General features: G+C 51.4%; 1 protein-coding gene across 3 annotated transcripts in view; it reads left to right on the top strand.

Annotated features, from left to right (window-relative positions):
• The first annotated feature begins 382 nt into the window (after nucleotides 1-382).
• Nucleotides 383-25636, top strand: part of BRPF3 (bromodomain and PHD finger containing 3) — a 38123-nt gene continuing 12869 nt past the window's right edge. For 2 of the 3 annotated variants that reach the window (XM_070418691.1, XM_070418693.1), the window contains exons 1-9: nucleotides 1615-1776; nucleotides 5054-6530; nucleotides 9260-9416; nucleotides 12079-12210; nucleotides 16097-16225; nucleotides 16519-16831; nucleotides 17574-17876; nucleotides 19930-20436; nucleotides 23276-23369. In XM_070418691.1, the coding sequence (XP_070274792.1) occupies nucleotides 5080-6530; nucleotides 9260-9416; nucleotides 12079-12210; nucleotides 16097-16225; nucleotides 16519-16831; nucleotides 17574-17876; nucleotides 19930-20436; nucleotides 23276-23369 (3086 nt within the window). In that variant the 5' untranslated portion in view covers nucleotides 1615-1776; nucleotides 5054-5079. Of the gene's footprint in view, nucleotides 447-1614; nucleotides 1777-5053; nucleotides 6531-9259; nucleotides 9417-12078; nucleotides 12211-16096; nucleotides 16226-16518; nucleotides 16832-17573; nucleotides 17877-19929; nucleotides 20437-23275; nucleotides 23370-25636 lie in introns of those variants that run through there. The other variant, XM_070418692.1, reaches the window with a different exon arrangement.

Raw genomic sequence — 25636 nt, 5'->3', positions numbered from 1 at the left:
TGAGAAAACCCATCAAGAAAATAAGTTATTAACCATCTGTATAAATGGTTATATTTCACATTGTAAAAGAATAAGAAATAAAATTCAGTTTGCACTAGTTTCAGTTTTCTTTCTTAAAAGTAATTGTAATGTTCTCTTGCCTGTAGGGCTTTTCCTTCACAATTAATCCTCTTTCCTTCCACACCTTCCCTCCCAGTGATGATCCCCCTTGGCCTCGGAACACAGGACATTAATTCACAGAATTCTTCAGTTTTCAAAACACTGCCTGGCCCTGGCTTAGCTGCTCAAGCCACTCCCTTTTGTAAAAAAAAAAATGGTTCACCCAAGCCTTCGGGCTATCACTTCGCAGGAGGTGCAACCACCTACCTAATCAGGAACACATCTTTGTCATACAAACGAGTTTCCTCTTATCAAAGAAGAAACACAATGGATCCAAGTTCCTTAGGGTAATGGGCATCTCAAAACTTCCAAAGGAGCCGCACGGTTCAGGTCAGCCCCCGGGAGGACGGGACCCCAGACCCCATCCCGCCCACAGGGTGCCTCCGGGGCCCGCGGACAGACTCCCCAACATGCCCTCCCCTCCGCGCGCCCCGGCGGGCTGTCCGCGGGGCCGGAGCCGGAGACCGCGGTCCTGGGCGGTGAGCTTCCCGGTTTGCAGGCCGAACGGGGGTGGCGACGGGGCCGGCTCCTTAGAACGGTCACGACGGAAGCCAGCGCGGTCGCGTCTGAAAGCGCCGAGTGGCCCTTCGCCCGGCATCGCTCGGCACCGACTCCCAGCCCCGCCGGGGCGCGGGCTGCAGGCGCCCTCGGGGGCCCGCAAACTTTCCGGTTGACTCCTTTAAACCGGGGGGAGGGGCCCCCGACGGCAGGTCCGCTGCTGCAGGGGGGCCCCGCGGGGAGCCGGCGCCCACCTGTCCCGCACAGGTCGGGCCTGGCCGTCCCCGCGGGGGGCCCGGGGGACCCGCATCGCTCGACCGGTGTCCTCCCGGCCCGAGGGGGACCGGCCACTCCCCGGGGGGGCGGGCACCTGCGCCCCAGGAAACTACACGCCAGTTTGGACTTGACTGACGCCCCGGCTTCACCTTCGGAGGGGCCTCGAGCTCCGCGAGGGGGGGTGTTGCCCCAAAGCTGAGCCAGCACCCCACGGGCACGGGGGGAGGGGAAGGCGACTGGAGGCGGGGTCCCCGTCGTTCCCGGCGAGACCCCGGAGTCCCCGCTCCCGGGCCGGGCTCGCCCGCGCGGGCCGGGCCGGGGAGACTCGGGCGCAGACCCCGTCCCCGCCCCGCCGCGCCCGCACCGCCACCGTGAGGCCGCGCCGGGGACGGTGCCCCGTGGCGGCGGCGGCTCCGCGCGCCTCTCCGCGCCGCCCCCGACGCGGGCGGGGGGATGTTTTCCCGTTTCCCCCTCTTTCGCGCTCTCGCTCCCGTTCAGCGGGAGAGCCCGCGGAGCCGGGGAGGGAGCGAGGGAAGGGGTGGAGGTGGCGGGGGGAGGCCGGAGGGGCGGATCCTGCCTGGGGGCTGATCCCTCCCTCCCCTCGGCCGGGCTCCGTGGCGGTGGCGGCGGCGGCAGCGGCGGCTCCATTCCCCCTCCTCCCCCGGGAGCGGCGGTGGCGGCCGGGCTGGGGCCCCAGCGCGGGCCGGGAGGGGGCACGCTGTGGCCGCGGAGGCCAGCGCGGGAGGAGGCCGCGCTCCGCTCCCCGGGCCGCGCCGTCCTGCTCCACGGCCGGCCAGCCCGCGCCCAGGATCCCCGAACGTTGGGGCCGGGCCGGTGGCTGAGGTAATGGGGGCGGCAGCGGGGCCAGACGGAGCGGGGGCGGGGGCGGCGGGGCCTACGGGGACCAGGGGCTGCGCGGGTGGGGGAGGGAAGCGGGGGACTTTCCGAGCAGGACGCGGGCGGGCGAAGCCCTGTCCCGGAGCGAGGGCGGCGGCGGGGCAGAGGGAGGCGGGTGAGGGGGGAGCAGAAAAGCGAGGACCCCCTCCCGCAGCCGCCATCTTGTTTTCCCCCGGCCCTGGAAGCGGAGCACCCGGGCCCCGCCCCCGCCTCGCTCTCCAATTGGCCAGGCCTGCGGAGAGTCCCGCCCCCTGAGGGGCCCTGGGCCCTCCGGTTTCCCCTGAGCGGCAGGCGAGGCGGCCAATGGGGGCTCGCCTCTCTGCCCCGCTGGTTCCCCGGTGCGAGCTTTCTGTCCGAGGGTCACACTTCGCGTCAGTCGGCCTGGCGCGCTCGCCCCTGCTCTATGGGGAGGTGATCGTATCCCCTCCTTTCTCCTCCGAAGGCTCCAGCTTCTTCTGGAAATGGTGGCCCCTGATCGGGGCAGGAGCCTAGGCTGCGGTCCTCGTCTCATGAGTACCTCCTGAGGGGCGCAGGGGTACAGCCCACTTGCAGAAACTCCTCATTCTCTGACCTGGGTGACGTGGGCCAGCGGGGGCCTCGGGGTGTCGAGACCACCTCTGAGGTGTTAGAGATATTTGGGGGTGTGGTTGCGGAAAGGGTTGTGTGGGATGAGAATCTCCCGCCAAAAAACGACTGTAAGCGCCTTGTGGGCGAAACGCGTTTCTTGTCCCTCAGAGCAGCCCTTTCCCTCTAGAGTCCGCCCCTGTGTCCAGAAGCTGGGGTGGACGGAAGAGGGCCCCCGAGATACTTGCTGCTGGGCGGGGGCGACACCTGAGCTGCCCCGGAGGTGGGAGGGAGGGAGGGAGGGGAGAGCTGCATCCAAGGGGCCGCAGCCTCTTGAAACTTTGAAGCCGGCAGCGTTGAGGTGGCTGTGCATGCCCGCCTCGGGGTCTCCACGCCCGTGAGGGGAGGCCATCAGCGGGGCTCCTGGCCCAGGCTGCCCCGGGAGCTGGCATTTGTCAGGCATGAGGTGGCCAAGGGCCTCTGGAACCCGGACAGCTTTGCTGGGGTGATGGTTTGCTTTGGCTCCAAGGAGGATGTGTGCCTGCCTGGCCCTGTTCCTCAGCCGCGATGTTTTTTTAATGTTTCAGTCACACTTTGGGATTGGAAGACCTATTATTATTATTATTATTGTTATTATTAAAAATATATATTTCAGAGAAAAGGAGAGGGGGAGAGAGATAGAAACATCAATGAGAGAATCACTGATCGGCTGCCTCCTGCACACCCCCCACTGGGGATCCAGCCGCAGCCGGGGCCTGTGCCCTTGATTGGTATGGAACCCGGGACCCTTCAGTCCCCAGGCCTCCGCGCTGTCCACTGAGCCAAACCGGCTTAGGGCGCAGAAGGCCTTGTAAATGAGGATCTTAATACCTCACTGACAAATAGCAGCCCTTAAGAGGTAGACGTTACTGATTTGGCTTTACTGATGCCGTATAGAGGCCCAGAGAGATTGAGCGACTGTCTTCCGGTCGTCGAGGGGCAGGGTTAGAGCCTCTGTGGGGCTGGTACCTCCTAGCAAGTCGGATACGTTGAGCAGGTCAAAGGTCTGGGTTTGACTTGTAGCTTTATCACTTGGGTTGAGTGACATCTTCCTGAGCTTTTGTTTATGATAGATATTATCTCCATCTGTAAAATGCCTCCCAGACTGGTTGTGAGAAGTATTAAAAGTAAAAGGGCCCGTAGTTTGTAAAAGTGTGCTAATCATCACCATCACCGTCTCTGCTTTATAGATAAGGATGGTGGATCCTTCCACCAAGCCGACCAACTCTGTTTCTCCTTGAAATCCTGTCCCTGTTCATACCCTTTCACGTCCCCACCCACACCCCAGGCAGCATCTCCCAGCGATCTTTCCTGCTACAATGGCCTCACTAACTGCATGGTTCCCTCCGTCCAGAGAACGATGTAGAAAACTTCAGTCCCTCTCTTGGCTGCACAAGGGTGGGCTGGATAGAAGTGTTTTGGGAGAGAGGGACTTTTGAAACAGAACGCATCGAGAGTTTACCTCCGATAGCGCCCCGGTCACCTTAGCCTTAGGTCTAAAGAGGGTCCCAGTAGCTCAGCTTACAACTCAGTGCCACCTGGGGCCACTCCCAGAGCTTCTGCTCAGAGGTGGACTAGCCAGTGCATCCCGAGTGCCGCCTTTTGCAGATAAAACCCTGAAGACTAGTTTGAAATCTTTAGGCTACATGAGATAGACATTTCATGTGCCTCCAGCCCTTCATCCCTGGGCAGGGTCAGGGGGTAGGGTTTCTGATCATAGTAAGATGGCTCTAAACCTGTGCATTTTGGATCCTTTGATGGGACTGTGCATGTCCAGAGCTTGAAAACGCATGCTGTTCTTGTTTTCTAAAGCTATAACCGCCTCTCCTTTTCTATAGATAGCTGTCCCACAGCCTTATGTTGCATTGTAATGACCTGTTTACTTTTCTGTCCCTTCAATCAGACAGCTTCTAGAAGGCAGGGATCGTGCACGTCTGATTTCTCCTTTTGCTCACCGGTTTACTGAGTGCTTACTTAGGAGCCAGGCACCATTCCCAGCGCTGGGGATATAGTGAACAAGACAGGCAAAAATTCCTCCCCTCATGGAGCTTCCCTTCTAGTAGGAGGAAGCAGAGGTACATGATAAAGAGGTAAATTCCATAGCACAGTAAAAGATGGTGAGTGGGATAGTGAAAAATAAAGCAGAATGAAAGATTGTGGTGGAAGAGAGGGATTTGCAATTTAAGACGCACGTATTTTTATTGATTTCAGAGACGAAGGGGGAGGGAGAGTGAGATTGAAATGTCAATGATCACAGAATCATTGATTGGCTGCCGCCTGCACGCCCCCTGCTGAGGATCGAGCCCCTAACCCGGGCATGTGCCTTTGACTGGAATCGAACCCTGGGACTCTTCAGTCTGCAGGCCGACGCTCTATCCACTGAGCCAAACTGTCTAGGGCTGGATTTGCAGTTTTAGAGAGAGTGGTCAGGGAAGGTCTCACTGAGCAGTCATGTTTTCGGAAACACTTGAAGGAGGTGAAGGAGTAAACCATGGGGACATCTGAGGGACAGAGTGTTTAGACAGAGGGAGTATCCAGTCCTCTTTCTTGGTGGCCACTTGGTCGGATGGAAGGGTGAATAACTACATCCTCTTCACTATCTCCTGGTCTCTCTCCTTAGGCCTGTCCCCTTGTTTCCCAGCTGCCATGAGGAAGCCTCGCCAGAAGTCACGGCAGAATGCCGAGGGCCGGCGTTCCCCATCCCCCTACAGTCTCAAGTGCTCACCTACTCGGGAGACCCTGACATATGCCCAGGCCCAGCGGATTGTTGAGGTGGACATTGATGGACGCCTGCATCGTATCAGCATCTATGACCCACTCAAGATCATCACAGAGGATGAGCTGACTGCCCAGGATATCACTGAATGTAATAGTAACAAGGAAAACAGCGAGCAGCCTCAATTCCCTGGCAAGTCCAAAAAACCCTCATCCAAGGGCAAGAAGAAGGAGTCCTGTTCCAAGCATGCATCCGGCACTTCCTTCCACCTCCCGCAGCCCAGCTTCCGCTTGGTGGACTCAGGCAGTCAGCCAGAAGCACCCCCGTTGCCTGCTGCCTACTACCGCTACATTGAGAAACCGCCTGAAGACCTGGATGCAGAGGTAGAGTATGACATGGATGAGGAGGACCTTGCCTGGCTGGACATGGTGAATGAGAAGCGGCGAATAGATGGGTACAGTTTGGTGTCGGCAGACACCTTTGAGCTGCTGGTAGACCGGCTTGAGAAGGAGTCATACTTGGAGAGTCGTAGCAGTGGGGCCCAACAGTCACTCATTGACGAAGATGCTTTCTGCTGTGTGTGCCTGGATGACGAATGCCACAATAGCAACGTCATTCTGTTCTGTGACATCTGCAACCTGGCTGTACACCAGGAGTGCTACGGAGTCCCCTACATCCCCGAGGGTCAGTGGCTATGCCGCTGCTGCCTGCAGTCTCCCTCCCGGCCTGTGGATTGTGTCCTCTGCCCCAATAAAGGTGGCGCCTTCAAACAGACCAGCGATGGGCACTGGGCCCACGTGGTGTGTGCTATCTGGATCCCTGAAGTCTGCTTTGCTAACACCGTGTTCCTGGAGCCCATTGAGGGCATTGACAACATCCCACCTGCCCGCTGGAAACTGACCTGCTACATCTGCAAGCAGAAGGGGCTGGGTGCCGCCATCCAGTGCCAAAAGGTGAACTGCTACACAGCCTTCCATGTGACGTGTGCACAGCGGGCTGGGCTCTTCATGAAGATTGAGCCCATGCGCGAAACGAGCCTAAATGGCACCACTTTCACAGTGCGCAAGACTGCCTACTGTGAGGCCCACTCACCCCCAGGTGCTGCCACTGCTAGGAGGAAGGGTGACTCCCCTGGAAGCCTTAGTGAGCCTCGGGATGAGGAAGGGCTGAAGGGAGGCTGTGGGGAGGAGAAAGACAAAGAAGAGGTGGAAGAGGAGGAGGAAGATGAAGGCCAAGGTGTAGTAGGTGGCCCCCTCAAAGGAGTGTCTAAGAAGAACAAGATGACTTTGAAGCAAAAGATCAAGAAGGAACCAGAGGAAGTGGGTCGAGACATGTCCTCCATCGTCCCCTTGGTCACCGTCCCCCAGATACCCTCTTACAGGTAAATCTGCCCAGGAGGGTGCCCTAGAGACTAATGGTTTCTTCTGGGGCTGGTGGTGGCCTTTCCCATGCACTGTTGATGAACGTCTGTTCTCTTCTGTGCCCTCAAATTTCTCCTTTGGGCCCTGGGTTTACCTAGTCTGGTTTGTGGTTTTGATTGTGTTCTCAGAACAATGTGTTTCCTTTGGTTCAAGGTGAGACAAACAATTAAGTTGCTTAGAAGCTCAGGTGACAGGATGTCTAAGGCAGTATTTTTCAATAGGGTCACAAGTGGCACTTTGGATAGGAAAATTCTTCTTTATTAGGACTGTCCCATGCGTTCCTAGATGTTTATTTTAGCATCTCTGGTCTTTGTAAATACCAGTAGAATCCCCTCCTTCATTGCCTGGTCTTTGTGACAACATCAAACTCACCCCACATGCTTCTAAATACCCCTACAGTGATACAGTTACTTCCCATTGCAGGGTCAGTATGGTTTTCTGCTGTCCAGAAAGCTTGGTCCTGGGAAGGATAGGGATTTTCTGGGAGGGGTGGTGGTGTGGGGAGTACATGCTACTCCTCCTCTTGAGAAGCTTTTAGATTTAGGATCACTCGGTTCAGCTGTGTATAAGCCTACTAAGTGTATAGGAGACCAGGGTACCTGTTAAACCATCAGAGAAGTCTCTGGAACTGTTGGAGGGATGGGAGGTTGGCGGAGAACAAGAGACAGGAGATTTTCCAGCGGAGGCTCATCTCTAGAGTGATATTCATAAATAAGTATACAATGTTAGAGCAGGAAGGAATCCTGGAGATTATTCATCTAATGTAGTCCTTGCACCTTCTCCCACACCCCCAGATGAAGAAACCGCGACCACTGGAGGTAAAGTTGTTCACTCCTTTATTTATTCATTGAGATATTTATTGAGCACTTACTATATGCCAAGTCCTGTTCTAAGGGCTGGAACCAGGTGGAAAGTGGCTGACTCTGGACCACAACTGGGGCTCAACTGTAGGTTCTATACCTGCTGTCTCTCTCTCACTTGATGAGAAAAATAGGGATAAAGGAATACTAGAGGGTAGAGGGAATGAGTTATACCAGGGAAACAGGCAACTAGACTTGTCATTTGGAAAGAAGACACAAGAGCATAGAAGGTCAGGAGGGAGAGGCTCTTGTTGCAAGCCATGGCTTGAGTTAGAATTCCGTCGACTTGGAAATGTATCTTCTAGTCAGAGAACTGTTCCGGACTACCCTCTTGCCTGGGATGAGTGGGTGAATGCTTAGTCCACATCTATAGGTGTTATGCCCTGGCACTAGACTTTTTGCCATGTCTGCTCTTAAGATGTGTCTTGCAGGCTGGCTAAGGACCAGACAGACCTACATTTGAATCCTGTTTCTGTCACTACCTATGTGACCTTTGGCAAGTTACTTATTTTTTGTATTTATTTATAAGTAAACCTACTTCATAGGGTTGTGAGAAATAAAATAATACAAGTAAAGCACTTAGCACAGTGCCTGGCAAATAGTAAGCTGTCAATAAATGGCTGCTGCTGCTATTTTATTATTATTCTTTTTCCTATCTGCACAAATGCTATTGGGACCCTCCATGGCCAAGAGGTTATAGAGGGAGGGGGCTGCCTGCATCTGGGCAGGTGTGCTTGGCATGGGCACTGGTGGGGGATCTGTCCTTTGGGGAAAGTCCTAGGCCCTGATTTTGTAAGCTTGGCTTTGGGGCAAGAATGTCTGACTGTGGAAAGGCACAAGGCCTAGGTGAGCTATGTCCAGTCCAAGATGCCCATTCTTCTTAGGGTCTACCTTCTTGTTTAGCCATGCGTACCTTCCTTTCAGTGGAGTGAGATGAAGAGAAACGCAGTGGAAACACCACAGGAGCACTGAGGCCTTTTGCTTACCGGGTAGTAACCAGTTATGGAACATTGCATGGAATAGCCAAGAGATCATGGCTTCAGATCCCACCCCAGCTCCATCATCTTATTAGCTGCATTAGTGACTTTAACACTTTATTCAGCCTCTGTTCCTAGGCTGCCTTTCCATCTTTTATAACATGGGGATAATGTTAACCCACCTTCCAGTATGGGCATTAGGATAGAGATTGTAGGCTCTCATTAATTCCCTTCCTACCTCTTTCCTTTCCTGTCACACACCCCGACCGTAAGGCTAAGGCTAAGTTTTCAGATTCTCCATCCTCGTATACCTTAGATCCATGTAAATAAATATTTTGGTTCAAAATCAGACATTTTGGGGCTGCTGAGGTTTTTAATGAAAAAACCAGAGGTCAGATGACTCCAAGGAGTTGCGTTTGGGAATAGCCTGCTGGTTTTCCTTCCAGCTTGGCCCTGGACTACTCCCTGGTCTGGTGAGACCCTCCGCCACAGGAAGTAGTGACCACATTGCTCATAGCTTACTCAAGTTCCTATTCTCTTGCTGCCTTTATCAAGAGAAGGCTGGGTTATTGGGGCACAGACCTGTTTCTCAGGAGTCCATAACTGCAGGAAACAGGGTTTCTAGAAGAGGGTTGTTTTAGAGGTTCAGGATTGCAATGCAGGATGTGGAAAGGCAAGTGAATCTGAGCTGCTTAATTTTGCTGTCCTTTTCAAGCCTTTCTCTGAGGTGAGGCATTTGGCCACGTTATTCTGTCTTTATGAGGTTCATAAATGAACCAGGGTCTGGAGAGGAGGCTATAATCTGGTCTGCCCACTGACCCTGTCTGTCACTTCCCTTTGCCTCTACTCAAGGTTGAACAAGATCTGTAGTGGTCTCTCCTTTCAGAGGAAAAACCAGTTCATGCAGCGGCTTCACAACTATTGGCTGTTGAAGCGGCAGGCACGGAACGGTGTCCCCCTCATTCGGCGCCTGCATTCCCACCTGCAGTCCCAAAGAAATGCCGAGCAGGTAGGTGACATGGTGATTTGGAGGTGGAGAGTGAAGAAGGAGTGATGGTTGGGGTTCCCCCTTCCCCCAACCCTCTGTGGAGCCTTTGCCTATATGTGATCACCCCTCTAGGCGGTCTATCCCAGGAACGACCTCCAGCACTATAGAGCTCTTCAGACCAGAAGCATCTCCTTCTGGATGGGAGAAGCTTGACTTTGGAGCAAATTGTAGGGGATAGTGGAGAGCAAGCCCAGCTTTCTGTGTATGTGGAGAAAACCCTTTAGATGTGGCAGAAAGGGAGAAGTGGGATGAATGAGAGCCAGGCAGCACTGAATTGCATGAATTAGGAAAAGGCACACTTTCCTCAAGACACTGGATTGCCATGTGCCAAAAAAACGTTTCATAGAAAATACACAAATTTACCACCTAAGTTGTAGTGCACAGCCTGCCCAATTGTCATGACCTTTTAGTCACTAGCAACTGGAATTGCTATCTGTTTAATGTTTTCTGCGAGGGTGGAGACTTTAAAAAAAAACACATTTTTTATTGATTTCAGAGAGGAAGGGAGGAGAGAGATAGAAACATCAATGGTGAGAGAGAATCATTTATAGGCTGCCTCCTGCACGCCCCCCACTGGGGGTTGAGCCTGAAACCCAGGCATGTGCCCTGACCAGGAATCCAACTGTGACCTCCTGGTTCATAGGTGGACGCTCAACCACTGAGCCATGCCAGCTAGCTGGTCCTGAGAGACTTTTAACATCTTTCGTTCTCTCTCCCTACTCATTGCTCCATTATTTCCGCCTTTAAGTATTCCCACACATGCTACCCTCCGCGTTCTGTCTGATTTCACTTTTGCCTTTTGTAACTGAGTACTGAGGTGCATTTCTATATCTGATCCCTCCTCAAAATGGTCCATGTGCTCCCCTTAAGCCTCCCATGGAACATCAGTGGCCTCCTCCCAGCTCAGCGAGTCTTTCCTTAGATTCTCACTTTATTGACTGTTGGGCTACATTTGATACGCCGGTAATCTTGTCTTAGAGCTTCTCTGTGACTTCATTTCCCCCCTCATCCACCCCACAGACTGCACCCTGTGCCCATCCTACTTCTTACTCCTTAATGGTAACATTCCCAGGGGCTCAGTTGCCTGCCTGTCTGATTGGAGAACTTGTACATTCGTAGCTGTAAATAACTGTGGAGTAGTCACTCCAGATTTCTCCTCTTGTCCTCATCCTCGTTTTCTGCCCTCAGTCCCTTAGGCCACAGGAACTGTAGATGTCCATGTAGGTGTTTCCTGTAGCTCAGGTATTGGAAGCTGAATTCATTATCTTTCTTCCCCATTATTGTCATGATCTCAGACGTCCCCCAACTTATAGTTACTCTTGACTCTTCCCTCCATAACAAGCCACAGTTAATCCTCCCTAAGCTCTTCAGGGGGATTGATCAGTATATGGCCCTTTGTCTCCATTCTCCAGCTACACTGCTCACCCATATCCCTTTAATTTCAGCAATAGCTTTCTATCTAGGTGGTCACCAGCCTCTCATTCTTTCTTTGCTCTACAACTGGTGATGTCTTAACACCATTTTCCATCCTGTCACTTCCTTTTCCAGAATATGTCCAGGCTCCAGGCTGTTTGGCCTGGCATTTGAGGCTTCTTGTCAGCTGGGTTCTGGATCTTTCTTGGCTTTTGTGATTTTCCAGCTTCTCTCCTCTGGCCAGCTCATTTTTCTCCAAGCAAAGAACCACTAAGTATGCCTCCACACTTTGGCCCTATGGTTCCTTCAGTTCCAAAAGAGACCTTTCCTGCCCAGCCGGCGTGGCTCAGTGGTTGAGTGTCAGCCTATGAACCAGGAGGTCACGGTTCGATTCCCGGTCAGGGCACATGTCTGGTTGCAGGCACAATCCCCAGTAGGAGATACGCAGGAGGCAGCTGAGCAATGATTCTCTCTCATTGCTGTTTCTACCTCTCTCTTCCTTCCTCTCTGAAATCAATATAGATATATATTTAAAAACAAAACAAAAGAGGCCTTCCTTACTGCTTTATTCATCCATATCCACATGTGAAAACCTAGTAAGATTCCTCCCCCAGGAAGCCGTCCCTGACCTAACCCCAACCCACTCAGATCCTCTCTATTTTATATCCTCTCAGCATCTTATATTCAGTCTGTCTGATCACTTTCTGTTGTCTTTTTGTTGTGCCCTTGTGCATCAAACCCTGACACTTCTCCTTCTCCCGACTGCACTGTAACTTCTAGGTCTGCAATCCTGTATTTGGTGGGGTGGAGGTGTTTTAAAGTCCGTTAGTACAAGCTTATAGTAAGAACACTTTGTTTTCCAGCCCGAAGCCGAAGCCCTATGGTGAAATTCTATCCTGGGGTGTCTGTTAGTTTCCTCTGAAATTCTTTCCAGCCCCGAGGGGCACAGGTGCTCTCTGGTGTCCCCAAGGGTAGGGGGAGTGGTCCAGATCTCACCCGGCAGTCATTGTGCTGCAGTGAAGAAACATTGCTATAGGGCCAGGGGAGCCCAGGAGGAAGGGGAGGGTGTGGAGGGGCTTTGGGGGACTGTGAGTCAAGGAAGGGGTTGGGGCTCTTACTTGCCAAGGCCTCATGAACTTGACTAGGGAGAGGACTTTGGGCAGGAAGGAGGCCCCTAGCTCCTTCCTTTCCCTTCCCTTCCCTCCTGCAGCGAGAGCAGGACGAGAAAACAAGTGCAGTGAAGGAAGAGCTGAAATACTGGCAGAAGCTGCGGCATGACTTGGAGCGAGCCCGGCTGCTCATCGAGCTGATTCGGAAAAGAGAGAAGCTCAAGCGGGAGCAGGTGAGGAGCTCTGAGCCCCATGGCTCTCGTTCAGGAACTTTTTCTCCCCTGTCAGTGTGTCACCAGGAGGCCTGGTATAAACTTTCTCCCCTGCTTGCCCAGCATTATGGGCTCTAAGGCCTGCCTACCCTGTGGTGCTGCTGATGGCTTCTCTCTGGGGATTCAGCTTCTGGTGGCCTCAAGCATAAGCTCAATATCATATGCCTGGGCCAGTCCCTGGAGTTTCTGACTCAGACTCTAGGGATAGCCTGGCCTTGAGTATTTTAAAAAGTTTCTCAGGCTGTCCTAGCTGGTTTGGTTCAGTGGATAGAACGTTGGCCTGCGGACTGAAGGGTCCTGGGTTCAATTCCAGTCAAGGGCCCATGCCCGGGTTGTGGGCTTAATCCTCAGTAGGGGCGTGCCGGAGGCAGCCAATCAATGGTTATCTCTCATCATTGATGTTTCTATTTCTCCCTCTCGCTTCCTCTCTGAAATCAATAAAAATATGTTTAAAAAAAAAAACTTAAAAAAAATAAAAAGCTTCTCAGGCCATTCTGATGGCCATCACCTCTGGCCTGGGAACTTCTGAGGGTCCTCACTAGGCCCTTAAACACTTTTGGTCTTAAGTCATTTAAATTTCCCAGCATCTATTCAAGGATATTTTAAGCCTTTGCCTATGGGGAAATGCTGAGATAGGTAGTGTGGCATAGGGGTTAGGAATAGGAACTACGGCACCATCCCGCCTGGGTTTAAATCTTGGCTCTGCCACTTACTACTTGTGTGACATTAAGTTGCTTAATTTCCTTATACCTTAGTTTCCTCAACTGTGAAATGGAGGTAATAATAGAACCTACCACATAAGGTTGTTGTGAGGATTAGATGACTTGTATATACAAAGAGCATAGAACGGTGCCTGGCCTATAGCAGAGGGGCTACAGTGTCAGCTTCTATCATCATCATTATTGACACTCTTTGCCTCTCTGAAGTACCTACTGCAGTTCTCTACACATGACATAAAACAAATATTGTGTTTTTAAAAATATATTTTTATTGATTTCAGAGAGCAAGGGAGGGAGGGAGAGAGAAATAGAAACATCAGTGATGAGAGAGAATCATTGATCAGCTGCCTCCCGCACGCCCCACACTGGGGATTGAGCCCGTAACTCAGGCATGTGCCCTGACGGGGAATCGAACTGTGACCTCCTACTTTATAAGTCCACGAAAGCAAATACTGTTTTTTAAAAAATATATTTTATTCATTTTCTACAGAGAAGAAGGGAGAGGAATAGAGAGTTAGAAACATTGATGAGTGAGAAACATCGATCAGCTGCCTCCTGCACACCCTTACTGGGCATGTGCCCGCAACCAAGGTACATGCCCTTGACTGGAATCGAACCTGGGACACTTCAGTACGTAGGCTGATGCTCTATCCACTGAGCCAAACCGGTTAGGGCGCAAATGCTGTTTTTTAAAAAGTAAATTTTTTTTTCTGTTTCTAATCCTCACCTGAGGATATTTTTCCATTGATTTTTTTTTTTTTTTTTTTTTTTTTTTTTTAGAGAGATGGGGAAAGATAGAGAGAAACATTGATGTGAGAGAAGCACATTGATTGGTTGCCTCCTGCTTGTGCCCTGGCCAGGGTCTGAGCCTGGGAGGAGCCTGCAACCAAGGTACCTGGCCTTGACTTGAATTGAACCCTGGACCCTTTAGTCCACAGGCTAATGCTCTATCCATTGAGCCAAACCAGCTAAAGCATAAATACTATTCAATGAATGATGAGCTAAAACTGTTCTCTCTGGTTCAGGAATAGCAGCTGTTACTGGAATGTTCCTTTCTCTCTTTCTCTAAACTTCCACTTCTCTGTTAAGCCCCAACGCAAGGCCTGAGTTTACCTCTGAGACCTGGCAGCTCTTGCCGTACTGAGCATGGGTGGCATGGAGGACAGCTCAGGACCTTCTCCTGGATTCACACTGTTTGCCATCCCAGGCCTGGATTCCCACCTGAGCTTTTTTTTCCTGCCTCTGGTTCACAGAAATGAAAGAGGAAAGGAAGCAGGCAGGCCTGTTTTGATGCAGCCAAGAGACAGGACTTTTCATAGTCTAATCCATGGCTTCCCAACCTTTTCATAGTAGGACACACATGAATATAACATAGTAAAGCATGCTACTGTAAATACTCGAAGCTGCTTGCTGCCCGAGGGGATGAGCCTGGAGGCCCAGGTCAGCCCAGCTCAACCCAGACATTCCAGAGGCCAGTGGGATCAATATCTCAGCACACCAGGTGGGAATTCTGGCCCAAGGCACATTTTATATCATCACTGTGCTCCTTGGACTAAGTCGGACCCTGCTGTTTAGCCAGGTGACCATGGGTTAATGATGATTCAGATTCCATATTTATAAAATGGGAATAATAAGTTTCTCCTTCAGCGTTGTTGTGTTGATTAATTGAGGTCATGTGAGTAGAGAGGCAGTGTGGCATAGCCACCAAGAACACATACTGCAGAACCAGGCTGTCTGGGGTGTAGTCCCAGCTCTGTCCCTTACTGGCTGTGTGACCTGGGGCCAGTCAGTTACTTAGTCCCTCTGTGCCTCCGTTTCCTTTCGTAAAATACCTCATCTATACTTACCTCATGTACTCACTTACATATAATGCTTAAAATGTTACTTGGCACTTAGAAAGGACTATAAAAGTAGTCATTATTATTACAGTTGACTCTTTTTTTAAAATATATTTTATTGATTTTTTACAGAGAGGAAGGGAGAGGGATAGAGAGTTAGAAACATCGACGAGAGAGAAACATCGATCAGCTGCCTCCTGCACATCCCCTACTGGGGATGTGCCTGCAACCAAGGTACATGCCCTTGACCGGAATCAAACCCAGGACCATTCAGTCTGCAGGCCGACGTTCTATCCACTGAGCCAAACCGGTGACTCTTTTTTTTTTTTTAAATATATTTTATTGATTTTTTACAGAGAGGAAGGGAGAAGGATAGAGAGTTAGAAACATCAATGAGAGAGAAACATCGACCAGCTGCCTCCTGCACTTTTCCTACTGGGGATGTGCCAGCAACCAAGGTACATGCCCTTGACCAGAATCGAACCTGGGACCCTTGAGTCCACAGCAAACCGGTGACTCTTGAACAATGTGGGCATTAGGGGCTCTGACCCTCAGCGTAGTTTAAAATCTGCATATAACTTGATTTCCCTAAAACTTAACTACTAGTAGCTTACTGTTGACCAGAAGCCTTACTGCTAACAGTTGACTAACACATACTTTGAATGTTATATGTATTACATATTGTATTCTTACACTAAAATAAGCTAGAGGAAAGAAAATGTTAAAATCATAAGGAAGAGAGCATACATTAACAATATTTATTGAAAAAAATACATGTATAAATGGAGCTGCTCAGTTCAAACCTGTGTTATTCAAGGGTCAGCTATATAATTATTACCACTCTTTTGGTGTGGTGCTTGATACATAGGAAACATCCACATAGGGCAGCCGTGGGCAAGCTACGGCCCGCGGGCCGGATCCGGCCCGTTTGAAATGAATAAAACTAAAAGAAAAAAAAAAAGACCGTACCCTTTTATGTAATGATGTTTACTTTGAATTTGTATTAGTTCACACAAACACTCCATCCGTGCTTTTGTTCCGGCCCTCCGGTCCAGTTTAAGAACCCATTGTGGCCCTCGAGTCAAAAAGTTTGCCCACCCCTGACATAGGGGTAGCTCTTGGTATCTTTATTTCTAGGCTGTAGGTTAGGTGGTCACTCCTAATAAAATGGTCAGCTTAATAGCCTGTGAAAATTTGTTATACACAATTGGTGAAAGTCATGCTATAAAGAAAAAGTTTAGTGCCTCTTCAAGGGGAGGGGTGTCCTGATTTCTCCCCACCTTCCCACAGATCAAGGTCCAGCAGGCTGCCATGGAGCTAGAGCTGATGCCATTCAATGTTTTGCTGAGGACAACACTGGACTTGCTGCAGGAGAAGGATCCCGCACACATCTTTGCTGAACCCGTCAACTTGAGTGAGGCAAGTTCCCCCCACCCCACTTCCTGAACAGTGATCCCCTCAAGAACTGGGAATGATCTGCAAAGGCCAGGAGGGGGTTGAATGACAGAGTGTACAAAAACTGGGGGTGTCTGGCAAGGCCAGTAGACTGCCAATGGTAAGGGGTCAGCAGACCAGGGTGGGCCAGGGCCCTGGGGCTCTGAGTGAGCCCAGAATGGTCAAACCAGGGAATGGGGAGGCTGGAGTGCCGGTGAAGGGTGCGCCTGTTTGGCTAGTAAATGGTTGTTGTAATTGTACAGGTTTTATATGTTTAGGTTCCAGATTACCTGGAATTCATATCCAAGCCAATGGATTTTTCTACTATGAGGCGGAAGCTGGAGTCCCATCTGTACCACACCTTGGAGGAGTTTGAGGAGGACTTTAACCTTATAGTTTCCAACTGCATGAAGTATAATGCTAAAGACACAATTTTCCACCGAGCAGCTGTCCGCCTGCGGGACCTGGGAGGGGCCATCCTGCGGCACGCCCGGCGGCAGGCAGAGAACATCGGCTATGACCCCGAGAGGGGCACCCACCTGCCCGAGTCACCCAAACTGGAGGACTTTTATCGCTTTTCCTGGGAAGACGGTGAGAAGCCTGGGAGGGTGGGGAGGATGGGCTAGGAGGAGGCACAGGGACAGAGCTCAGAAAGCCAGGGATCAGAGTGGACCTTGGGGCTGTAGGGTAGATTCCAGGAGCAAAGCTGGGGGTAGGCGCAGGCTGGAATATATCTGCTTGTGGCTGGAATAGTTCCGAGGATTAAAGTTTAACTAATTCTCTGAGCACTTCCTGAATGGTAGGAAAGGGGAATCAGGTACTAGCTGTCTGTCTGAAAAGCTAAAGCCTCACTGGGGTCTTTCTCTCCCAGACGCTCTGTGTGGCGCTGGGGCATGGGGCAGTGAAGGCAGGCGGCTGTGTGTTTGGCTCATTCAGAGAGTGCAGGAGGAGGATACAGAGAGTGCAGAGAACAGAATTGCCTCGGAGCCCGCGCTCTGCCGGCCCCTGCTTTCTGCTTTTCAATGGCAGCAGCCAAACAGTCACTCAGGCCAGGGAATTGCCAAGCTGCCTCGTGCCTGCTCCATAGAGCCCATAATCGTGACTGTGGAGTGTTTCCTGCAGATGTTTCCCAGATTCTGACCTTGTCCTTGTGGCTGCCCTGTGGACAGCTGTGGTGCCAGGGCCAAGGCCCCACAGTGATGTTGCTGGAAGCCACAGGCTCAGGCATTCCAGGAGAATATTTTGCATCCAAAGGATTTAGCCCCTTCCCCTTCCCCTTGCCCTGGGCTAGGCAGGTCCTTCAGCCCCTTCTCTCCTCCCTTCTCCCTGGCAGTGGACAACATCCTCATCCCAGAGAACCGGGCTCATCTGTCCACGGAGGTGCAGCTGAAGGAGCTGCTAGAGAAACTGGACCTGGTGAGTGCCATGCGGTCCAGTGGGGCCCGGACCCGCCGCGTCCGCATGCTGCGCCGGGAGATCAATGCTCTTCGGCAGAAGCTGGCCCAGCCACCGCCACCACAGCCACCCTCACTGAACAAGACTGTGTCCCATGAGGAGCTTCTAGCAGGGCCCCGGGGAGATGTGGCTGTGCTGGAGCAGGCCCTGCAGGAGGAGCCAGAAGACGATGGGGACAGAGGTGAGAGACGGTCACGGACAGGCAGGATGCTGGGGGCAGGGTAAGGGAGCAAGGGTTAAGCTGAAATCCTGAGTAGAAGCATCCTTCCTTGAGTTTAGGTCTGATCTTTGTGGGCAAGCAGAAGCCCTTGGAGGGGTCACACTTCTGCATATGACCAGGGTTGATATTCAAAATATTTAACAATCAGTAGAGACCAAAGTTTATCAGTCAGAGTAGGTGTTGGCTGTTGTATTGGAATGAACTCCTGGTGGCCACTGATGTGGATATTTAGTTGCTGGATTGTGGGGCGGTTCAGGGAGTTTCAGAGGCTGGGGCTCAGCAGCTGTTATTAACCAGTAAAGAAATATTTTAGTATTTTGCACCTGATATGGTCATATTGCACATACCAGTTAAATATCAGTTCACCTTATACCATCATGTAGAGAGGCTCTTAGAGCAGCTTAGGTTGTGGTGGGGCGGGGGGTTATAGAAAAGAAAGACCCTAAAGATAGTCTGGGCTCTCAAGCTGCCTCACGGCTCTGACCCTAGCTGGCCAAGTCTATAGGCCCATCCCAAAGCAGAAAGGCCAGATTGCAAGGACAGCTGGGAAGTGATTCTCAGAGACTCCGGGGCTTGAAACCTGAACTGCTTCCCATTCTCCCACGTCACTGGGGACAGAATTGTCCCCCTCCTACCTATCCTTGGATCTGAGCCTATGGCTTGGGAGGGCCTGTCATCAGTTCAAAATGTTGAGAATTATTTCCAGAGGGAAGGGGGCCAAATTACAGGGAATGGCCCATTTTAGATTGGCAAAGAATGGGGACATGGCTGAGAGGTCATATTTGGCTTTAGAGGGCTTTGTGTTCGTTGTGATTCTTCCCCACTCCCCATGTGGCGTGGCAGCCAGCATGTGTCCCCATGGCAGTATCCCCATCCCAGGTTGTGGCAGCATAGGGTCATGAACGGTGGCCCAGCTTGCAGCAGCTCCTAGAGCAGGGGTGGGAAACGTCCGGCCTGTGGGCCATATAAGGCCCGTGAAGTCATTGGTCTTGCCAAGGCATTAGGGGTAAGTTAATTACAGTTTGACCAAATATAGCAGGCTAATTAAGCTGATCATTTTGTATGGCACCAGAATGATGTTATAAATATCCTGATGACCCTTGGCAGAAAAAAGGTTCCCCACCCCTGAAGGATTTCAAACAAAATTCCAGGGTTCACCTCCCAGATATTCAGATTAGGGCAGTCTCAGCTGTGGTTTGGAAGTCTCAGTTTTTAAAAGTTTCGGCCCTGGCCAGATAGCTCAGTTAGTTAGAGTGCAGTTGGGTACGCCAAGATTGTGGGTTTGACCCCTGGTCAAGGCACATATAAGAATCAACCAATGAATGCATAAATAAGTGGAACAACAAATCTCTCCCCCCCCCCCCCCTCCCTTCTTCCCTCCTTCTCCCTTCTCTCTAAAAATATAAAAATTCTTTAAAAATAAAGTTTCAAGATGGTAGGTGAACAGACATGTTTGGGAATCCCCAATTTAACTTACTTGGCCTCATTTTTCCCATATCTATAAACTTATTCTTTCTGCTTGTCCTGTTTCCTTCATTTGGGTGATAGGAACCAAAATACAGTGAAAGATGGGAAAACATTTGAGTCTAATGAGAACTGTAGACTCCTAATTTGTGCAGCTGAGACTCACCTAATTATTGATTAAGTAGGCAGCCTTTGGCTTTCTCAGGTGTGGAGCAGTGGGGTGTACCCTCACCTCATCAGACTCCCCTGGTAAGCTTAAAAAAGAATGCCTCATTTTTGGAGGTTTGGTTTCAGTGGGTCTGGAATAGGACCTTGGCATTGAAATTTTTAAGAAACTTCCTAGGTGATCCTAATTCATGGCCAGAGTTGAGGACTACTAGTGTTAAGAAAACTTAGTCCTACCTTCTCTTCACCTCAGACTGAGACCCGGGGTGCTTCTCAAGCCTGTAGCAGCTAGTGCTTTTGGGTTCTTGGTTAACAGTGTCATTAGCTGGCTCGTGGGGCAGACTTTATCTAAAATGTTCAAGCAGGTTCTCTTTTTCTCTAACAGATGACTCCAAACTGCCTCCCCCACCAACCCTGGAGCCCACTGGGCCTGCACCTTCCTTGTCTGAGCAAGAATCCCCTCCAGATCCCCCCACTCTAAAACCCATCAGTGACAACAAACCTCCAAGCCGATTCCTAAAACCCAGGAAGGTGGAAGAAGATGAGCTTTTGCGAAAATCACCTCTGCAGCTAGGGAACGAGCCCTTGCAACACCTGCTCGGTGACGGTGACATCAGCAGACTGTCCCTCGTGGCCTCCGATGACCCTGACGGTGCCCCGCTCAGTAGTGTGGGCCGCCGCACCTCAGTCCTCTTTAAGAAGGCCAAGAACGGGGTTAAGCTGCAGAGGAGCCCCGATGGGGCCCTGGAGAATGGCGAGGACCATGGTGCAGCGGGCTCTCCTGCCTCTCCTGGCAGCATCGAGGATGAGCAGCACTCCCGGAAGCGGCCAAGGAGCAGGAGCTGTAGTGAGAGTGACGGGGAGAGGTCCTCCCAGCAGGAGGAGGAAACAGGTGACCTTCCTGTGACTTCTCTCACTACTTCTCTGCTTTGCCTGGCCAGCCAGCACCTCCCCCAGTCGGCCACCTCCCTAATAGCTCCTGTGGATGCCAGTAGTAGCATTGAGGTTCACAGTTGAGCCTGGCACATGATGAGTAGAGGCCTGGGGAAATAGGCTTTGAGCAAGTATTTTGAGAGGGCTAGCTTGTGTCTGGGGCTCTCTTTGGCCCTGATGGGGATGCAAAGCTGTACATGGTAAAATAGGTCCTTTCTTCATTTGAGTTCATTCATTCATCAGGTATTTATATCAGGCATTCTTCTAGGTACTGGTGCAAAAGTCTCCTCCCTTGGAGGGAAGATACATTAAAAGCAAGTGAGTGTATTGTATCTTATATTAGAAGTTACGGAGAAAAAACTAACAGGGAAGGGGCATAAGGGATACTGGGTGGTATTAGAGAGTGGCCAGGAGAGGCCTTCTGGGAGGTGACATTTAACTAAAGATCTGAAGGAGTTGAAGGTGTGAGCTATTTGGGAATCTGGGAGAAGAACATTCCAAAAAGATAGAGATAGACTAGCAGGTGCACAGCCCCTGGGTGGGAACGTGCCTGCACGCCTGAGGAGCAGCGAGGGAACCAATGTGGCTGTAGGCGAGTGAGCCAGGGGTGGTAGAGATGAGCCTCAGAAGTGGGTAATAGGGGCTCAGTCACTAAAGAATCCTTACTCATGTCCAGCACCAGCTGGCCTCGGGGAGGGGCAGGTAATAGTCAGGCTAGTTCCAGCTCCAGAAGGGTTCACAGGCTAGTGAGGAGGCTGGATGGCCCGCTGGGGTGCCGAGGTGCCGCAGTGCTGGACAGGTGACAGCACTGTTGGAGGTGTCCAGGGACCATGAGCTGGAGGAGTACGGAAGGTTTCATGAAGAGTTGATGCCTGAGTTGTCCCTAAGGGCTAAGGGCAGAATAGAAAGGAGTAGACGGGACAAAGGGGTCAGGCCCAGGTGTGTGTGGAAGCAAGGACAGTCTCTGAGAGGGACAGTTTGGAGAGGGGCTTTCGGAGAGCCGGGAGCCAAGGCTGGATGGTGAGGTGGGCAGGAATGGGCAGGGCCCACATTGGCAGACAGAGTTGAGTCCCGGTGGGATATGGAAGGCCAGCTTGCTTTGTGGGGAGCGGCCTGCTCTTGGTTGTTGCTCCTCATGTCTCTCTCATGTCCTTTTATGTGGTGGCTTTGGGCTGTATGGCCAGCACATGTTTTTTCTGCTTTTCTCTCTTCCTTCCTATCACTTTGTTACCAGTAATACAATACCTTCCCTTCCCATCTGGCCCAAGCTTCGCTGTATTAGGGGAGTAAGTTGGTATAGTCAAGAGCTTGAGGCCTGCAGTTAGGCAGACCTGAGTTCAAATTCCGTCTTCTTACCAGCTCTGCATCAGAGTAATTAGCTGGGGCAAATTGAACAGGCCGTTTCCTTATTTCTAATTTGGGGCTAGTGACACCTGCTTTGCAGGGCTCTCAGGGTGGGAAATAGTCTGCATAAGGCCCTTGGCGTGTAGCGGTAGGTGGTAGCAGTCATCGCTGTCATCCTCTCAGCCACGGCGGGCACAGCCAAGCAGCACTGAGAACACTGCGTTAAAAATGACAAGTCCTGCTGCTGGGAAGGTGGACATCAGGCTCACCCAAGCCCAGAGGGCCCACTGCTTGGGGATGCCGCTAGCCTGTTCCTCCTCTAGTCCAGCTGCCCTATGCTCAGGAATGCTTCTGCACACCCTTCTTTGACCCTCATGAAAACACGTGTCGGTCCTTTACAGATGAGGCACCTAAGGCACAGCTGGCTTAGTGACTCAAATTGAGGTCACAGTGTTAGAGGCAGAGCTAGGTCAGAGTCCAGATATCTTGGCTCAGACACCTGCTCTCACAGGTGTGATGTGCCTTACAGTTTACTGGCCAAGGTGACATAGAGCTCTTGGCTTAGTGCTCTGACGTGCAGCTCTCTGGATTGTGGTTAAGAGTTGGGGAGACAGAGGAGAGTTGAAGCCTTCACAGCCACTGAGAGTCATGTCCCTGAGATGAGCAGGTAGTCTTCATCTGCCTCCAAAGGGCTGCCTTTTGTAAACAGACCTCCTCTCATTCATAATTAATAGCTTCCTCCTCGAGTGAGAACATATTATCTTCCCAGAAGGGAGGCCAAGGCTTAAAGAGGAAAGGGGGCTGTACTTAAGAGCCCAGTCTAGAACCCAGGGAATGCTGACCCCCTGTCCCAGGAAGGGCTGGTCTGCTTTCGTTCTGCGGAAAAGGCCCCCATCCTCAAGTCTGACAGGCCCTGCTAGATATCGCCAGGCGTGGTTACACAGCCCTTATCCTGCCCCAACCTCCCTGACACCATCCCAAAAGAATGAAGCAGCTGTTGCCAGCTGTGTGATGGATAGTGTGTATGAGTGTTTATCTGAAGAGGCCAGGCGGTGGGCTCCCCAAGAGACAGAGGAGAATCCCTGATAATCGAGGCTTGAAATGGAAAGCAGATCCAGGGACTTGTAAGCCAGCCGGAGTGGGGAAGTCTTGGTATTTCCCTTTGTAGCCAGGTGACAATAATGAGTGAGCTGTGTTTTCCTTACAGTAAAACCAGAGGAAGGGAAAGAACACGCAGTGTCTGCTCATTGCCCCTGCCAACATTTCCCCCGAATCTATATCAGATTCTACCGCCCAAGACCATTTTCCACAGGGATGGGCACAGCCATTCTCCACCCCTCCTCGCTGAGCCCTCCTGTGGTGGCCATGCTGTAGCGAGGGGTGGGGGCAGGGGTGGGGGCGGGGGCGGGTGGGTGGGGTGCTGCACTCAGGCTCACTCTCTGTGTCCTTGGCAGGCGTAACCAACGGCTTCGGAAAACACACGGAAAGCGGGTCTGACTCGGAATGTAGTTTGGGTCTCAGTGGTGGACTGGCCTTTGAAGCTTGCAGGTAAGAACACTTGTCCCCAAAGCTTCACCACCTCTTCCTTTACTCTCTGTCTGGCTACAGCTTGAATCTCTTTCTGCTTATCTCAGATGTTTTCTTCCCCAGCCCTGCTATTTCCTGAGGCCTCTGGTCTGTAACTGGGAGCTCCTAGGAAACAGCATGATCCTTGACCCTCAGGCCTGATCTGACTAGGAGGGAAGGGGTGATGCTGATGCTTTAAGGCAGCGGTTCTCAACCTGTGGGTCGCGACCCCTTTGGCGGTCGAACGACCCTTTCACGGGGGTCGCCTAAGACCATCCTGCATATCAGACATTTACATTACGATTCATAACAGTAGCAACATTACAGTTATGAAGTAGCAACGAAAATAATTTTATGGTTGGGTCACAACATGAGGAACTGTATTTAAAGGGCCAGAAGGTTGAGAACCACTGCTTTAAGGGTTTGTGGAGCTGAATTTGGCTCTAGAAAGCAGGCCAGCCATATCTCTATTGCCCAGAGAAGTTAATATTTGAGCCAATCCTCCACCTGTCCCCCGACCCACTCAGATAACCCAGCTCATTACAGACATGGTTTCACCCTGTGCCTTTTGGGTCGTCATAGCTATGGCCCCTGTAGAGGTGTGGTGTGGGGATAAGAATGAGCTGATAGGAGATTTGAAATTGCCTTTTATTAGCCAAAGGTCTCGGCTCTTTGTTGAGCTGGGGGGTGAGTTTCTTTTCCCATTCTTTTACCTGAAGGGAGGATTTCTGATACTAGAGCCTTAATGTTTCTTCCACATGCAAGAGTTCCTTGAACCCAGCTCTGTCTTGTGAACTGTACAGGGAACCAGGGAGTGCGGAACTCTTGGGAATGGGCGACCCTCGGTGCCACAAAGGCTGACCTCATGGTCCCTCCATGTGGCTGCTGACTGGATTCTGCGTTCAGGGCAGGGGAGGTGGTCTGGGAATGCGCACAGGAAGACTGTGTGTCTGTGCTTGAAGCACCGCCAAGGCCGGTTGGGTGTGCGTTCTGTTAGGTGCTTGTTCTAACCTGGCTCCTGGGCTCCTGGTGGGTCCATGGGAAGCCCCCTACCCCTTGGGCCTGGACCGGTTCCCGCTGTTGCAGGGCCCGGCTTTCAGTGGCTCCTTTGAGGTTTCCCTCCCCACCAAACCTCAGAGTTGCCCTTTCTTACTCCTTCCCATGTTGCCCTCTAGAGATATAGAGGGCAAGAACACAGTTATCAGAGAAGAGGCAGTGATTTCAGGCTTTTATAAGATGCTTCTAGTCTGGGCCTGGGGTGGGGTTCCTGACTCCCTTCAAAGATATAGCGCCTGGAAACCCAGTTCACTGGGGGTGGGGTAAGAGTGTCCCTTCCGACACCTTGACTAAAGGTCGAAGGTGTGTTGGGCTCTTCCCTCTGTGAAGGGCACTCTTTGCAGCTCTGGACAAGAAGCAAGCCGGCCAGGCTGCAGTGTGCTGGCTTGAGCAGACCTCCAGTCCAGTGCCGCTGATCTCTGGGGCCCTACTCAACATGGAAAATATACCGTTGGGAGGCATTTCCTCTTTAACTCAGTGGCATTTCAAGGTTTAACACAGGAGATTCAGGGGCTCTGGCTGCCAGGGTTTTTTCTTAATTTTTTTTCTATGCTATGGTGATAAGTACATAAAGGACAATCATTAACTCTATAATCATATAATCCCAGAATTAGAAAGAACTTCTGGTCACTAATCCCACCCCACCCGCCATGTGCCCCTTGGTTTATCAGTCCTAATGATTTTCTGAGCAGGTTAGGGCTGCACCATCTATCTCTCTATGGGTCAGTACTTCAATTATTAATTGAGCACCTACTGTGAGCCAGGAACTATACTAGGGACTGATAAGGTGTCTGCTCTCATGGAGCTTATCTTCTGAAGGGCAGAGTTGAATGCTAAACCGGGAGACAGAGTAATTATAGGTTCGGTTGTCTGCTTAGGCCTGGGTAACGTGGGAGAGAGGTGGAAATGCAGGTGATGATCAAGTCACTTGTGCTTTTTTCTTTTCCTTTTTTAAAATTTATTGATTTGAGAGAGGTAGCAGGAGGAGAGAGGGGAAAGGGCTGGGGCAGAGAGAGAGAGAGAAACTTTGATTTGTTCTGCTTGTTTATGCATTCATTGGTTGCTTCTTGTATGTGTCCTGACTGGGGATCGAACCTACAACCTTGGTGTATCAGACGAAGCTCTAAGCAACTAAGCTACCCAGCTAGGGCACACTTGTGCTTTTTCCTATGAAACAGGAAAATACAGACCTA

Source organism: Myotis yumanensis, unplaced genomic scaffold (genome assembly GCF_028538775.1).
Source record: "Myotis yumanensis isolate MYYU_CA2020_CCGP unplaced genomic scaffold, mMyoYum1.0.hap1 SCAF_6, whole genome shotgun sequence".
NCBI classification, from domain to species: Eukaryota; Metazoa; Chordata; class Mammalia; order Chiroptera; family Vespertilionidae; genus Myotis; species Myotis yumanensis.
This window is presented reverse-complemented; position numbering and strand designations above follow the sequence as displayed.